Source organism: Nyctibius grandis, chromosome 16 (assembly GCF_013368605.1).
Source record: "Nyctibius grandis isolate bNycGra1 chromosome 16, bNycGra1.pri, whole genome shotgun sequence".
Classification (NCBI taxonomy): Eukaryota; Metazoa; Chordata; class Aves; order Nyctibiiformes; family Nyctibiidae; genus Nyctibius; species Nyctibius grandis.
The window spans coordinates 9176647-9193685 of record NC_090673.1 but is presented as its reverse complement, the minus strand read 5'-3'; the positions used below and the strand labels follow the sequence as shown (position 1 = coordinate 9193685).

General features: G+C 53.8%; 1 protein-coding gene across 1 annotated transcript in view; it reads left to right on the top strand.

Moving 5' to 3' along the window:
• The window catches only part of ASTN2 (astrotactin 2), a 342339-nt gene that overhangs the window by 114890 nt on the left and 210410 nt on the right, over positions 1-17039 (top strand). Inside the window, exons 5-6 of the mRNA XM_068413664.1 lie at positions 112-219; positions 13873-14019. Of these exons, the coding sequence (XP_068269765.1) occupies positions 112-219; positions 13873-14019 (255 nt within the window). The remainder of the gene's footprint in view (positions 1-111; positions 220-13872; positions 14020-17039) is intronic.

Sequence of the window (17039 nt, the reverse complement as noted above, 5' to 3'; positions counted from 1 at the left end):
AGCGGTGGACGCAGGCCAAATCCAGCAGCTCTGCCGAGGAGCTCCCAGCCCCCCCGCTGCCGTGCATCCCAGCTGACAGGGCTGATTGTTTTTCCTCTCTATTGCTTGCAGGTGGGATCGGGTTTGGACGTGCCAAAGGAAACTCTGGCTCGGAGGCGGACGATGAAACCCAGCTAACCTTCTACACCGAGCAGTATCGGAGCCGGCGACGAAGCAAAGGTACAGAATGATGTAGACACCAGTGGTGCACGTGGGTGTAAGAGGAAAAAAAAATGGTTGAGCACCTTGACTGTTTCCATGATGCTTTCTAACGCTGGATGAGTCTAGGTAAGGACCACAACACCAGTCTGCAGGGGTAAGGACACCCCAAGATGTGCTGTCTGTGTGATGCAGCACCGTGCAGGAGCCATAAATAGCATTTCCCAGGGATGTTGCTGAGTTTCTGAGTTTCTTTGGTGGTTTCTAGTCTCAGTTACATTACACGTGCCCTGGCACTGCCCTAAAGCTGCACTGGCACGTGGTGACTGTGGCCGTCACCGTCCTGGTGCCGGTGCAGCTGTTTGGGATGGTCACCTTGGTAATTCCTTGCTCCAAACTCCTGTTTTCTGCCCTTTATTTCCCACGCAAAGCATCCGTTGGACAGAAATTTCCCAGGCTTCCTCTCAGCACAAAGGCAATTAAAAGGAACAAATTCAAAATGAGGGCTGGGGCAGGGATTTGTAGACCAGAGTCGTGTTTCCTCCAGTCACATCACGCCGCATCGTTTTTGTTTGGGACCCTCGCGCCAAGCTCTTTGGCGGAGGACAGGGCGAGCCTTGCTTGCTGCGTTGGAAAAATCACTGTCAGGAAATAACTGCGTTGGGAAGCAATTGCAGACTTGCACAGTGGGTCTGCTGCCTCCGTTTGTCCCCTGCATTAAGCCGGGCGCCGGCAGAGCGCAGCACGCCAGATAGACCGTAGCAAGCGCAGCCTGATTTGTTTCGATGGTTGGGCATCCTGATACACGCTCGCAGTGTGATTATTTGAATGTGAAATTACCTCAACACCTATGATCAGCTTGATGATCGCACGTGGGAATAAACACACGCGCTCACAGGGGTGTAGTGCGGTTGTTCCTGCTGAAAGGCAAGGCACTCAGGTTTTTTTTTTCTCTTTTCCACGTGTTTTAGAACCACAAGAAATTCTCACCGAGTTTCAAATGAGCTTTTGATGAAACGCAGGGAGAGAATTCATGAGTTTAAAGTTACCTGTTGCAGTACAAATGTAGCTGCGTTGAGGGGAAAAGCAATTCACAAAAGGAAGAAATTGGTTGTGTTGCAAATAGGGACAAAAGAAATGGTCCCGAAAAGTCGCTGGTGCAGGGGGAAAAATTCCCAAGTGCTGAAGTAGTTTTTTTCAATGAGTTATTCTGAAATACTGCGCTGGGCGTGAAAGTCCTTGGGTCCTTTGGAAAAGTCGCTGAAGTTTGGATTTTTTTTCAGCTCCATCAGGGGAGATGGTGCGCGAGCACGGTGTGGAAAATCGTCTTTTAATGAAAAGCAGATAAATCTTTGCTTCCCCGCTGCCTTGACGCCATGAGGTCAAGTGCTCTGCCAGCCTCTCGAAACGCGCCCGTGCAGTGTGCCGGGTACAAAGATACTCTCATTGACATGTACGTTGGCTTTGGGTTGTTTGTTTAAGCTTCCTTGTAGGGAAAATACAAAGGAATAGATAAATGGGGAAGAATTGCTTTCTTTTTCTTTGAATAAGCTGTTGTTCACCTGGGCAGCTTTGATGGCTGGGTTTGAAGGGAGTTCAGGAGGAAGCGCTGCCTCGCACGGTTGCACTGCGCTGGCTGTTAGATCTACGTTGGCGTTTGAGTGGTGCTGTGAGCACCTGGTTTGTTCCCGTTCAGTGGTGGCTGACCGAGGGAATTGTCTTGCATAAAGTCCCCATTGTATTCCCCCTCCTGTCTAGCTAAATTTTGTCATCGCTGCATCCTTGAAAGGAATTTTCCATTATCCTTTCACTGACTCTTCTCTCCCTCGTGGAAGGAAAGCAATAGCTTAGTGGGACGTCATAGTACCCAACTCATAATTACAAGTTCTGTGAAGATCCATAATTGGACGAGATCATAACTCTAATGGAGAAGGATGCGTCGTCAGATACAGTTAATTCTTACAGTGATGTTCCCGTATCGATTTCACTGTGGTTACATGTCATTGCAGGTGCTATGAGATAGTTATCAGGTCCAAGGAGAGGGATTCCTCGGGGTTTCTCTCCTCGGATTAGGTTTTGTAGGATTGAGCCTCGTTACTGATACTGTCACGGCATTGATCCCAGCCCATGCGATGGGAAGTTTTAACTTAGGTGGTGCGTAGCTTTGGTTTTACTTCGAGCGTTGTTGAAGCCAGCTGGTTATAGAATCATAGAATCACAGACTGGTTTGGGTTGGAAGGGACCTTAAAGACCATCTAGTTCCACCCCCTCTGCCACGGGCAGGGACACCTTCCACCAGACCAGGTTGCTCCAAGCCCCATCCAACGTGACCTTGAACACTGCCAGGGAGGGGGCAGCCACAGCTTCTCTGGGCAACCTGGGCCAGGGTCTCACCACCCTTACAGTCAACAACTTCTTCCTAACAACTCATCTAAATCTCCCCTCTTTCAGTTTAAAACCGTTCCCCCTCATCCTGTCACTACTTGCCCTTGTAAAGTTACTTGGTTAGGTGCTGGTGGGCTTTGTTTGTCTCTTGTAGAAGAAAGACTGCAGGTTTCATAGTGCCTTGGCAAGGTATGTTAGAGGGACGTTCCCATAGGTAAATATCGAGAGAGGGAGAGCTTGTTCTGGTAGCTCAGGAGCAGCAGACCTGTTGACATCTGGTTTTCAGTGCTGGAATATGTGGAGAAGTAAATCTGATCAGTCTGGGCACAGAGGCAGGGATGGCTGAGGCATCACCTCTGTGGTCCCACCACACTGTACCACACATCTTCCCGGCTTCTAGTATGTGGGATCCCCTTACCCTTATGTTCCCCTGTCTTTGGAAAGTCTCCAGAGAAGTTAGAGGGGAGAGTGTAAGAAATAATGCAGAAGAGACTTTCCTAGGGAGCCTCGGTCCTTGTCTGCTGTTGGGCTCAGTCCTGTCTCTGGGATTTGGGCTGGGAGAGGCAATACTGGTCACTGGTGTCTCTGGGGAGCTGGCTCGTGCCAAGTGCTCTGTTCATCCCCTTCATCACAGCCCTGTGCCCACGCCAGCCCTCCACCCTCTGCTGCTCTTTGGTGGGTCAGTGTGACCTCCACCCTGGACACAGCGCTGGCGGCAGGGCTGGCGTGCAGTCCCAGGGGAGCTGGGATTTGGACTGAATGTCCTGCTTTTCTGAGTGAAACAAGTCCTGAGAGAGGCTGTCGGGCCACGTGGAGCTCCGCGCTGGGAGACTGAAGGGACCCGCAGCGGGGGCCGAGGATGGCTGGTTTGCTCCTTCCCGCTGACCAGCATTACTGACTCCACGAGATTTTCCAGAAATTAGTTTTTCTTGTAACCTGTTCGCAGCAGGTTGGGTTGCTGGGAGGGCTGGCTCTGCCTTTTCCCCCTCCCCTGGGACAACTGGGAGGTGTGGGAACCTCCTCGCCTCCCGGCTGCGGTGCGCGGATGGCTCCCGGCTCTGAGGCTGGCTGTCATCCCACCTTCACCAGCGCTAAAGTCTCCACGAGAGAGAGCTGCCCGTGCTGTAGAGATGCTAATCCACATCCCCAGCTGCCCATCACGGGCCAGATCAAGCCTTGATACTTGCTCAGTTTCTCCCCTCTCCTGAGCAGCGTGGGATGTGTTCAGTCAAGTCCCCTTCTGAGTTTGAGAGGAAAATATTAGTAGTAAAAAAAAAAAACCCAGACCAGGGAGGCAGAGCCCCATGCACCAGCCTTGCTTGCACAGCACAAAATCTGTTCAGCTGCAGGTCTGACTTTGCAGCCCCGAGCTCCCTGGATCGCACAGAGAAAAAGATGGAGGGGGGCAGAAAAGCAGCAGCATCGTAACTCCAAGGCCGTACCAGGCTCCCTGCAGCGATGTGCAGCTCGTCAAGGACTCGGTGAGGCTAACGAACCCCTCCGGCTCACCCGTGGGGAGGCATGAGCGAGCCTCCCCCACCTCCGTCTCCTTCCTTGGGCCCCAGAGCAGCTGCTCTGTAACACAGAAACATTCCTGCTCTCCCAAAGCCCCTTCTAGGAGAAGGTTTCAAAGGGGTAAATGAAGAGTAAGTTGGTATCACATTGGGTCTGCAGGGCAGACGCTGTGCAGCTGCCTGGGTCAGGGGAAACTGAGGCAGGGAAAGTGACGGCATCATGCAGAAGCCCTGCAAGGGTTCGAGCATCCTGACCCTGTTTGTCTCGGAGACTTGGAGACCCCCTGTCCCCTCCTGCAGCCCCACTGTTGTCTCTGGGCCCAGGTTGCCCAGAGAAGCTGTGGCTGCCCCCTCCCTGGCAGTGTTCAAGGCCAGGTTGGATGGGGCTTGGAGCAACCTGGTCTGGTGGAAGGTGTCCCTGCCCGTGGCAGGGGGTTGGAACCAGATGGTCTTTAAGGTCCCTCCCAACCCAAACCAGTCTGTGATTCTATGATCCCAGCACCCTGCTCCCATCCCAGGAGAGATCCCGAGCATCCCAGGGAAGGGAGGACGTGGCTGTGGGATGCTCCTCGGCTGAGGTCTCCATGAACAAGGTGCCCCGGCTGTTTCCATAGCACGCGGTGATGGTTTAGGTGAATTAGCAGAGTCCAATTATGTACCTTGGATCGGTGTCAGATGCGCGTGCGCGTGCCTTGCTGGCTGGCGAAGTCTTCTGAGGGCTGTTTGAGAAATGAGAAGCTGAGCTTTGATCTGCCTCTGTATTTGGTGTTTAAAACAAGGTCTTTTATAAGGGAATATTAGGTATTCGGAGTCTGTTACATGTGAGGAAGCTTCGCTTTGATCCTCTCCTGTCTCCGGAGGCAGCAGACACTTATTATTTCTATGGGGAACTAAACGAAATGCAGAATGAAATTTGGGTACCATTCCCCGTGCTCTGCCCGTGCCCCCGGCCCTGCCAGTCCCTGGAGGGCAGCGTGTCACCCCGTCCCTGCCGTGGCCCTCGGGGAATTGCCCCCCCGGGTCTGCGCCGGGTCTGGCTCGCCGTGCCGGGAGCCTTCAAACCCGGGGAGATGCCGTCGGGGATTGAATGGGAGACAAAAGGAGATAAAGCAAACGTGGGTTTGGTTGCTTACACGGGTAAGAGGGAGGAAGGGGTCTGTCCATGCCTTGCGCTGTCTGTCTGTGCTCGGGGGGGTCTTCTCCCTCCCTGCCAACCCCTCCCGGTGCGGTCAGCCCGCGGCACAGCCGACCGTGCCCCGGCCCCTGCGGCACCGCAGGGCAGGCTGCCCTGGTAGGGACGGACGGACGGGTCAGTGCTGGTGTCTGGGGCACACCCGGCTGGTTCGGGGCACGTGGAGGGGCACCGCTCTCTGCGAGGGCAGGGAAGAGCACCCCAGAGGGGGCAACCGGGGTCCTGTGTGACAGGGACATCCCCAAATCTCTGGGGATGAGATACCTTTATGATACGAGCCTCGTCTTTCCCTCCCGGCGCACGAGGGTGCATCCAGCCCTGCAGCACAGCCCGCTGCCATGTCCCAGGGCGGTGGGGCGATGGGGGACGCTAATTTCCAGCCTTTCTCAGCTCTCTCTTTCTCTATCCCCACTGTGGATGCTGTTTTTCCAGCCAGCAAACAAACGTGGTGCTTTTGCACGATGGCTTGTTTTGCCAGCGGAGCAAGCAGGCGATGCATCAGCAAACGAAACCCCCCCAGAGCCGCTCTCCATCCCCCTTAGACATCGTCTGGGCAGGGCTGGGGCTGCTCCAGCAGCCTCGGCCGTCCCGTAAGTCCCCAGTGGCTGTAGGTATGGGGGTGCCCGCACGTGTGGGGTGCCGAGGGTTTGGGGAGAGGGGAAGCTGGTTGCGAAGCGTGAGCTGGGGAGCAGAGGGGTCTGCAGTGGAAGCGGTTGTGGTGCCGCGGTGCCGCAGGCTCTTTAACTTCCCCGGACTGCGCTGGAGATAACAGCGTTTACATCTGTTCCTGGAGGCAGTGTGGGGCTGTCTATTTATTTATTTATTTTTTGATTGTATCTGATACAGCCTCAGCGAGTAATTGAGTGTTTGAGAGTGAAAAATTATCTCTCCGGCTTGGCCCTTATCTTGACAGCAAAGCAGCACTTTTAATTTAATTTTGTTCAGAGCATGTGGGTAACAAATTTCACTAATCGCTCTGCTGTCGCCCTCCGCATGGTAACGAGCCTCTTGTTTCCCAGGAAGCGGAACATAAACGCGGCGCTGGATGCGGGCGGGAGGAGGGCGAGGGCTGGGAGATGGAGACGCGTTTCGGCCCCGATGCTCAGCGCAGCCGTGACGCCGTGGCTTCGTCTGCTGATGGGAGCGGGGGGAAAGAGCTGGACAAGCGCTTGGCTGTGAGGGAAACTGAGTCACGGAAGGGATGTGCCCCGATCCCTGGGGAGCTGTTGCGGAGCAGAGATTTTTATTCCCGCTTTGCTGGGCCATTTGCATCTATTGCAACAATAACGGAGGGAGGAGAAAGACGGTTTGGTTTCGGGGTTTTTTTGGCACGTCTGTCTTCAGAGATCCCAGCCCCGTTGTGGATCCCAGCCTGGCTCTGCCGGGGGGCGGCGATGGGAGAGCGGGCAGGGCCTGGGTGGGCAGCGCGGCGGAGGTCCCGCAGCGATGGGCAGCTCGCCGAGTGCCAGGTCCTGAGCCCTCCCGGCAGCCTGACCTCCATCACCTCTCCCTCCCACTCTGAAATCAATTCAGCCGCCTGACCAGCCCTTCGCTCGCCAAGCACAGGCCTCCCTGGGCTCTGACTCAACACAAGCTATTTCGTAGATAATGATTACTTTTTTTTTCCTCTAGGAATAATGTTTTCGTTACACTGTATCGAAAATTGCTTTCCCTCCTCCTTAAAATGAAGCCTTCCACTCAGCTTTGCCTTTGTGTTTGTACATTGTAAAATTGGGACTCATTTGAAGTTTAAAACAAAAAAAAATCAGGCCTTAATTCCAGCAGAAGTGTTTCCATTGATTTGCATGAAAGAAAATTCCAGTGCAGGCAATCTCTGCCTTTAAATATGTAACTGTTTCTTTAATGTGATTTTATCTCAACCGATCCAGCGCTGAGAACATGAAAGCCAAACTGACTTCATTGATTTTGATTGTCCATGCCCAGAGAAATGCAAAGAATATAACAGAGCCAGGAGAGCATATGGGGTTTGCACAGATTCTTCCCCTTTTGCTGTGCCAGGGGAGGTCTAAGACATGCGGGCAGGAGACCCTGTCTGTGGTGCTGGGGCTGGTGGTGGTGCTGGGGCCAGTGGTGGTGATGGAGCTGGTGGTGATGGAGCTGGAGGTGGTGCCGGGGCTGCTGGTGATGATGGGGCTGGTGGTGACGGTACTGGTGGTGATGGAGCTGGAGGTGGTGCCGGGGCTGGTGGTGGTGACCCTTGTGGGGATGGAGTTGGTGGGTCAGCAAAGACCAGCATGTCCACCTGTGCCACCTCGGTCTCCTCCATTTCCCCCTCCACTGCCCCTTCCTTGCCCAGCCTTCAGGGCTTTTCCTTTCCCCCCCGCTTCCCCCCTTCCTCTTCCTCCTCCTCCTCCTCCTCCTGATTGAGATTTGCTGGCGGCATCTCCCTGTGAGCTGCAGGCGTGGTGGTTTAGAGCAAAGGGGGAGCACCACCAGCAACTGTATAAATAGGACGTAAATACATTTTTTCAGTACACGAGGCATTAAAACTCCAGGAGCACGTGATGAGCCGAGGCTCAGGCTGCTGGAAGAGCGCAAGAGCCCGCCGGGGTGAGCGGTGCAGGCTGTGGTGCACACCAGAGCTCAGCCACCGAATCCTTGACCTTGCCGCAGGGTCCAGCAGCCCAGCCCAGCCCTCCCTGCGGTGGCCGTGCCACCCCTCGGCATCCTCCTCTCCCTGACCCACGCCCCGGGGCTGCCTTTTCTGCAGCCCCCCATGCTGTACTGGAGGACACCTTGGCTAATTGCTAGTGGGTAATTCATAAATGTTAATAGTATTAATCTGATTCAGTGTGCGCTTAGCAAGATCAAATCCTCTATAAATCCGGCAGTGTCTGATCTCACCCTTCTGCTGCACAACGCAGCCGTCTTTCCTCCTCGCTTCCCCCCGGTCCCTTCTTTGTGTGCGCACCCTGCCTTCTTGGAGGCGAGAAGGGTCTTCCCAGGGCTCTCCCCTGGCACGGGGGGAGCAAAGCCACCACTTCGGGGCTGATCCCCATCCTGCTGGCTCTGGGGATGAGGCTGGAGACAACCCCGTGCCCACGCCCTGACCTGCATCCAGACTGTAGACGTGGGCACCTTCACTCGGGGTTTGTCCCAGGCAGCGATGGAGGAGGTGCCTGCTGGAGGAGAAGCTGAGGCCAGGTGTCGTAGAGAAGGTACGCGATGAAACGCTGGCCCGTGCTCTCACCCCGCTGCTCAGGTGCTGCCTGGGGGTTGGCATCAGCATCCGTCCTCTTCTGGGGGAAGCGGCTTTGGGGCAGAGCGGTCCGTGAAGGCTTGGTGGGGACCGTGGAGTGGGAGAGCTGTGTCTGGCTGGAAGGAGGGTGTCCCCTGCCATCCCCTCCCGTGCCATCTGGTGTGCTGGAGAAAGAGGGACCATCCCGATGTGGGGAGGCCCCGGCGCGAGGCAGGGAGGGGAGCTGGGCAGCGCTGCTCCCTGGCACGGGGATGCTCCGTGGCAAGAGCCGCCTGCCAACGCCGGTGCTCGCCTTAATTGGCGTTTGATTTGATTCGACATGATCTCCTGCTTGTAAAACACCTTGAGATGTTTCTGTGTGTGAGGGTGTCCTGGAAACGCTGCTGTACCCTGTTAATGAGCCTCTGCCAGAACATAAAGAAGGATCATTAGGAGCGCCTGACTCCTCTGACACGCCAGCAGCCGCGGCGTGTGCTGGGCTGCGTTGGGAGCAGCGCGGGGACGCGGGTGTGGGACGGGCCGTGTTGGGCTCCCGGGGGGGCCTTGGGGCTGCCCACCCCACACCAGGCACTCCTGCGTGCGGCATGGCGCGGCGTTGCTAAGCAGTTCAGCCTGTTCTCGCTGTTCTCCTGCGCGGTTTCCCCGTCCCTGCCTTCCTCGGGTGGTAGAAATACATTTTAATATCCGAGTAGCCGCGAAACATTCCGAGTTATGCTATTATCTCTGGGGGGGGGAGGGAAGATTGCAAAGCACTTGGTGTTTCACACCCACATATGGCTGACACCACGGGCTGTGTGCTGATAAAGATGGGGTAATTAAAGTTTATTTTTTTTTATAGCCTCATCTCCCAAGCATGTATTTACGAGCCTGATTTAGAAACATCATATTACCAAGAGCGCGGGATATTTGTGTTGCTTGTAAACCCGTATATATTCTGAACATACTTTTTTTTTTTTTTTACTTAAATTTAGGCAGCGCTGCCAATACTAAACAGAAATGAGCTCAGAGTTTTGTTGGGTTTTTTCCCCTCCTTGTCCTTTAGGTGGGCAAGGGAAAGTGTACAAAGCAGCGAGTAATTAACTGCACGAGGAAATGGTATTTCAGAGGAGACACGGTGCATTCGGGGGGGCTGTTTGCAGAGTGTTTACACCAGTGGCTTCAAATTTATCTTCATCTTGCAGCAGGTGCAAAACCTTCAGGGGAATGTAGTGCTTTGCAAGCTGTTCCTGAGCTGTCTGCAGAGGGACCTGCATCATCTCCAGGAGGCCGGAGCTGGGCTAATTGGCACCTGTGTTAAAGGGGACAAAATCCTGAGTGGGAAAGGTGGTGGTGGCAGGAGCCCCTCTGACCACAGGCCTGGCTGCTCCTCTGGTCTTCCAGTCTAATTAAGCTGCTGTTAATTGGATCGCTAGCAGGAAGCATCTCAGGTATGATTGTGCCCTAAAATGGAGCAGTTTGCCTTTCCTTTCTACTTCTCTCTCCTTTGCTCTTGCACGCTGAGGGAAGAGGTTATTTCTTCCCGTTGGGGAAGAAGTCATTTCTTCTTATTCTTCATCCTCGTCGTGTCCTGCCTGCTGCTCTGCCTGCTGCTCTGCCTGCTCCTCGGGCACAGGCTCCCCGGGTCTGCCTCCTCTGGGAGCCCTCGCGGGCCATCACTTCCCCCTGAAACAGCCCAGCTGAGCACTCGGGCACCCGCTCACTCTGTTGCAACCATCCAAAATGCAACAGAAATGTATTTAATTAAAAGTACAGAGAGGTCATCTCAATATATGAAGGATTTATTAGCACAGAGGAATCTGGAGAGCAAGTTTAGTCTTAGTCATGCATGGTTGCCACCTTCCTCTTGGGCTTTTTGGACCCCACAAGACCCAGATGAAGACTTGTGTTGGGTGCTGAGAGTCTCAGGGCTCATGAGTCCCATCAGGCATCCGTAAAAGTCTTGCATTCACTCCCCAAGCTTCCTCCTCTTGGTCAAGGAGGTTGGTACCAGCCTGTTCAGTGGACTTGGGTTTGCAAATCTGCACTCCCTGGAAGCCTGGAGATGACAAGGAGAGGAGGGAAGGCACAGGCTTCACCCAGGCAGAGCTTCTGTCTCCGGCATCTCGAGATGTTGTGGTTTATATGGCACTGCCTGAGTTATGGAGATGGGTTTGGACATGCCCTGGGCCAAGGAGGGAATTGGTCATTTTGCCTCACCTCTTGAACAGGAGCACGAAGCCCTGGTGAATCTATTGAGGTTCGGTTAGCAGTGGCTTGCTAAGAATACATTTGCTTGTGGTTTTAGAGGCCTGTTATGAAGCTGTTTACCTCCAGATGGGTGTTTAAACATGGCACAGGAGTGCTTCTGCTGGAGCATCAGTGGTCTGAAGAGCAGGTGATAGAATGGAGAGCGGGAGCTGTGTCCCTCTTTAAAGAATGAGGGAAGAATCTGCTTTTCCAACGGCCTCCCATCAAACCTGGCAGCAAACTGGCCGTCAGCAATAAAGAGCTGAGCTGGAAATCCAGTTTCTGCTCAAGCAGAAGACCTGTTGTTTTGGTTCAGTTGGTCAAAGCCAACGTAAATAAGGTCAATAATTAGTGCTGTGATGGAAACGAGCGGGGAGCGGGAGGCAGGGGAGCGGGGTAGGTAGTTATAGGAGACTTGTAGCACATTGTCCCTTTCCTTGGGCAGCCAAGCTCAAACTCATTGAGCTGTAATGGGCTTTTTGCTGTTCCAAGCTCCTGTGCCCCTCTCCTCTTAGTCACGGGGAAAAAAGAGGCTCTGTGGACTGCTGGAGATGGGAGCTCCTGGCTCCTCATTCCTCCAGCTGCAGGTTGGTGAAAGCTGCCATCGTACCTGTGATTCAGGCTCTTTGTGAAACAGGGATAATACTTGTCTAACTCAGAAGGGATTTGTGATTTAACGTTTGCAAAGCACTTTAAGACCGTGGATTGAAAGGTGATTTATAATGGTAAAACCCAGTGTTCTCTGGTCTATTGTGTACTTGGCTGTGTCCAATTATCCTTATGGAGGCTTTTTTCCTTCTTTTTTCTTTTTTTTTCCCCCTCTTTTTTCTTTTTGCATTAGTGTAGTAACTCCAAGCAAGCGCAGGGTTTGTGGCAGGCACAGTATGCCCAGCGAGAGGATGTGTTTGCCTCCCAGGGAGGTGCTAACTTCTGCTGATGGTATGAATAAAGATTGGGAAGAAAAAAAGGGCGTCGCAAGGTGAAGGGTGCAGGAGATCGGCGATAAAGCTGTGAAATAGGGGTGGGAAGGCTGTTTAGATGATGCGTGTGTAAGGAAAGTAAAAGATGCTTCATAAATAATGAATTTGCTTACTCCTGGCGGTCGCAGCGATGGGGGTGTTTTCCAGCAGATCAGCCACTTCTCTGGTTCTGCAAGTGCTGGTTGGAGCCTCCAGGTGCAGGCTCCATCCCGCGGCGGGGGATGCTTTGGTGGGGCATGGTGCCCTGTCTGGAAAACACGGGTCGTGCCGTGGGCTCAGCCTGAGCACAAGATCCCTGCCCTGGCACCCACATCTCTAACAGCGGCTTCGGTCCCATCGCCGAGTGTGCAAGTGCTGACTTGCTGGGTGTATTCCCCGTTCAATTTTCAAACTGATGCTTTTTAAATCTCGTCTTGCTGATGAGATGGCGAGAGCTGGGGAGCAAGGGGGGAGAGGCTGGATTGGCTTCCAAAAATAAATAAATGTCCTTGCCTGAATCCTGAGCAGGGACACGGTCAGGTTTGCTGGGAGCTCGGTCATCCCAGCCGCGCCGTCACAGGCTGTGCAGCGGCGGGGGTTAACTGCCGGGCTGTGCCTTCTCCTTGGCATTGCTGTGCCCCCCAAGTGGGCTTTAATCGGTGTCCCACCAGAGAAGGGAATGAGCCACTCTGCGAGGTGTCTGTCGTTAGCTTCAAGGGAAGTGGAGCGCTGGTGCGAGGTGGCCATGGGGGATGCGGTGCTATGGGAGCAGCGGTGGGGCAGCCCCTGGGTCTGGAGAGGCTGGGTGGGGAGGGACCAGTGATGTTCCAAACCGTGGTCTCCAGAGCTGCTCCCTTCTTGGGCAGTGGGGACTTGTGGAGGGGGTAACAGTGGCCAGGAGACAGTTTCTCCTGGTCATCTCCATCAGTGGAGGATGTCCTGTCTGGACACGTGGGAGCCTGTGCCCAACAAGAACATCAGAATCTCCTGGGGCACCCAGGTCTCTCCCAATGACTCTGTATTTCCCAGCTTCACCCTCTTCCCTGCGGAGTTTGGGGGTTGCTCTGTCCCACCCAACTGTGGTTGACAGTGATTCAGTCATCTTCACCCCACACTGCTCCATGAGGGTTTCCTGGTGGGTTTGTACCTGCTACCGGCCTCTCTAGACCTGCGGATGCTCAAGCTCTTCATTGGCTTGTTGACTTTTACCTAATGCTTCAAAAAAAATCCGAGTAAAATAGAAGCCACCAACCAAGCCTGGCCGAGTGTGCACACGTGAGCGGGGCCATGGTGTGACGGGATCCCCCCAGCCTCATGGGATTATTCCTTGGGGCAGGCGTCCCTCAGCCCTGGTGCCCAGCACGTGGCCTTTGAGATGAGAGATGGCAGCCTGAGAGTGCCCCACACACCATGTGGATGCCCGGTGGGGACTGGGTGGGCTGGGTGCCTGCTTCGGCGGCTGGATTTTGCGTGTCGGAAAATACCGAGCTGCTTGGTGGGAGATGCTGTGAGCTTCTGCGCCTGACAAAAACTTGTTTGTAGCATCTCCTACCTGTCAAAAGCGGCTGTCTCTGTAGGTCGCTTTGTTGTTCGTTGTAGTCCCCCTGTGATGATTGAATATTTGTATATATTTGTGTAAATAATTAACACTCATTGGTGCTATATAACGTCTACAGGTGTAGATTTCTCCTGGCATTAAGGTAAACCAAATGATGCCATGGTCCAGGCAGCCCTCAGATTTGGCTTGATTTTTTTTTGTGTGTGACTTGACAAGATTTGCCAAGTAAACCAAGGGTGACGAGAAGTGACAGTGGCTTTGCCCGGGGAGCCTGGCAGGGGTGGTGAACGGCTCCGGGGATGAGGGGGTTCCCAGGGAGAGGGTCTGTTCAGGGCTCTGAGCAGGTTTTCTCCTTCCTCTAGGAAAATACAGTCCCCAAGATAGATGTAATTCAGTGAGTGAAGCAACACGAATGTTAGAAACCCAGCCCAACAAGGCATGGTGGGGTTTGCAGTCCTCGGGAGCTCTTCCAGTGCTGCCGAGCTGACGGCTTTGTTTTCCATGCCTGCCCTTCCCCGGGGCTGGGGCTCCCCTGCATCCACGCAGGGGAGCGGGGAGGCCGAGCAAGCCCCTGGTACAGCTTTGTCGTTAGCCCACCCACGCCTCTCTCTGCCTTCCAGGTTCCATGAAGAGCCCCGTCAACAAGACGGCGCTGACCCTGATTGCGGTCAGCTCCTGTGTCCTGGCCATGGTGTGCGGCTCCCAGCTCTCCTGCCCGCTGACCGTCAAGGTGACACTTCACGTACCCGAGCACTTCATCGCGGATGGTAAGACCCTCCGGGGACTCAGACCTTGCTGCCTCACCGGGTGGCTTTGGGACATGGGGGTCCCTCTCTTTGGGGACTGCCCTGGCTGCGTTCGGCTGCAGGGATCCCCCTTCCCAGAGGAGCAAAGCACATCTGTGAGCCCGAGGCCAAAATCTCAATCTCATCTTTATTATTATTATCATCGTCATCATCATCATTATTCCTACTAATTGTGTCTGAGGGGTATTCCCGTTTTCCTCGGAACTCGCTGACGAGCCCTGGGAGCCTGCGCAGACAGACATCCTCCTGTCCTGCAGCAGTGAAGCTGCTCGGCCCAGCCCCTTGCAGCAGCGCGGAGTGAGGTTGGTAGGGTTTGAGCAAAGGCAGAGATGCTTTGAAAAATTAGGCGAGGGCTGCTGTCACTGTTTATTGTTTTCTCCAACCGGGCTCCTTGCGTTTGTTGTGTTTCACTGACCTTTTCTTTATAATGTGCAGTGAGCCGACGCTCACTGTGCAAGTTTTTGGTAACACGAGGGCAAATTTCATTTTCTTCCAGCAGACGGGACCCATTATTCAGTCGGTTCCAATTCCTCAGCTCCTGTGCTCGTCTCGCTGCTCAGGGCATGCGGAGGGGGCACCTTTTCTCTGCCAGAAATGTGCTGCACAGAGCTGGTGCATCGCTGGCTGCTGGGGTGTCCCGGCGTGCCCAGCTCCCGTACAGCCCCCCACTTTGGGGGCCGGGGTGGAGGGCAGCTCTTGGGGGGATTAATGTTTTGGGGAGAGGTAGATGGTTGAAGAGGTGCAGCAGCACGGCAGCAGCAGAGGGGCATTGAGAGGGGCTTAAACCATCACCCCGTGGTGGGGAGGGACTCACCAGCGTGTTTGAAGTGGGATTTAGCGCTGCTAAGGGTGGTTTCTTCTTGGCCTTGGTGTGCATTTGTGGGACGTTACCTGCGCTGCAATACTGACAGAGCACTGACAGCCCCACCGCTGACCCTCACTGCCTCGTTAACTCCGCTTCTATGTCTGCACCTAACGATGCTTGTGGGATGGGTGTTGGGTGCAGCCAGTGGGTCGGTGCCCCCGTGCTGGCGTGCGAGGCTGCCTCTGCCCTCGGCGTGCTCCTCAGCCACCTCCAACTCTGGAAATTACAATCCAGCCTCCAGGTACATGGGCTGTCCCAGCGGCCAAAGGTTGGACCTTAAAAGAAAGAGGAGGAGAGCGTGTACTTTGTGGTTGCAGGTTGGAGGAACTGAACGTCAATGGAGGCACGAAAAAGGCATGACTTGAAACCAGGGACTTGTCTACACCTTGACCTGTTTCTAAAAGGCTTTAAGGATTGTCCAGGCTGCACATAAATATTCTGGAGTCCTCACAGATCGTTATTCCAAGTAGCTGGAGAACAAAAACTTTTTTTGCATGTGGGAATTGAGGTTGCTCTGGTGTCAACTCATGTCCCTTTGGGGTGGGCACTGGCCAGTTCGTCACTCGGGCTAGGAGTTCCCAGCTGGGTTTGGTACTTGCTGAAGGTCAGCCAGGAAGGTGGTGACGGAGATGGAACCTCGGCATCCTGCTCCCAGCCAGGGAAGACAGCATGTCCTCAGAAAAAAAAAAATAAACCAAAATGCAATGTGACTCAGTAGAATTAAAATGAAAAGCTGAGCCAGTGCTTGTCACTGAGAAGGGGGTGGCAATGCAAATTATGCAAATACGGAGAACACTCGAATGGAAATGACAATGAAATACCAATAAAACAGATTAATATCCTTGAAAGTGGGGGAAATGGGATGATCTCCAGTCCTGACTTAATGACTTTTCTAAAGAGAAAGTGGCAAGAGGACTGGTGAAAACGGTTTGGAGAAGAATTAAAATGAGCTTTGTAATGAAACTGTAAAATATAATTACAAACTGCAAAAACTTTTTTAATATTTTTTATGAGAAACAGTCAAATTCTTCCCATCGAAGCAGCCAAGATGTTTTGCAGTGGCTATCACTTTTACTGAAGTCTCATCGTTTTATGCGATGGCAGCGTCCCTTGCCTGGGAAGAGAAAAGCTCTTAAAGTCGTCCCTTCTTTTTGCATAACAACAAATCCCAAGGCAGCACCCAACTGGCAGCAAAATATTATAAAACATTTAAAAACATCATAGAACTGAGCCGGGTTGGGGAATTTTAATGACACCCAGGAAGACGTGGCTGGCTGTGTTTGCAGAGGCTTGGCACCCGGAGCCTTACGCTGATGGAAAACAGGGCACTTGCTCCTCGCTGGCGAACTCCTGGGTGGGTTTAAACCTGCTTTTTGCCTGGGCGCAAAGGGCCTTGGCGTGGGCATCCCCACGTGAACGAAGCGACGGTGGAGCTGGTGTCTTTGGCCCGGCCGAGACTGGGAGCTTTGATCGGACTTTAACCAGCCTCTCGCGTGGCACCTGGTGGTGTGCACCACGTCCTGTAAATGCTGCCGTGCACGTGAGGTTCCTTAAGCTGTGCTCTTTTGTGCTTTGCGTGATGATAAGGCAGGGATGGTGCACCCACGGGAGATGTTCCTACACGAGAGAAGGGTGCCCTCTCATTCCTCTTTGAAATGCAGTGTTTCGATAGATGCCAGTAGCCAAGGCAAATCTTAAAGCGGAGCAGCTACCAACTCCTCTGCAGGAGAAGCCAAACAAAGACAGAGGCTGAAAGAAATCCCTCTCCTAGCAGATGAAAACTCATCTTTGAAAGAAACTTTAAATAGACACCAGCCAGCTCCAGCACGCTGGGAGCCAAAGCCAAGTTGGGAAAAGGAAGGGAGGGGAAAAAGCCCCACCAAATGTCTTCAGCCCTGGAGGAAAGCAGCTCTTCCCCTCTGCGCGAGCAACGGCGTTAGAGAGGGAAGCTCCCAAGCCCGCTGGAGTCGCAGCATGGGGAAGGGGAGGGGAAGGACTCGACCAGAAGCCAACTGGCAGCAAAGGCCGGGAGAACATATTCCAAGCAGCAATGTTAGTAACCAGCCTGTCTCTATTGCCCTTATTTCTCTCCGTTTGTTTTTTCCCTTTTGTTCAT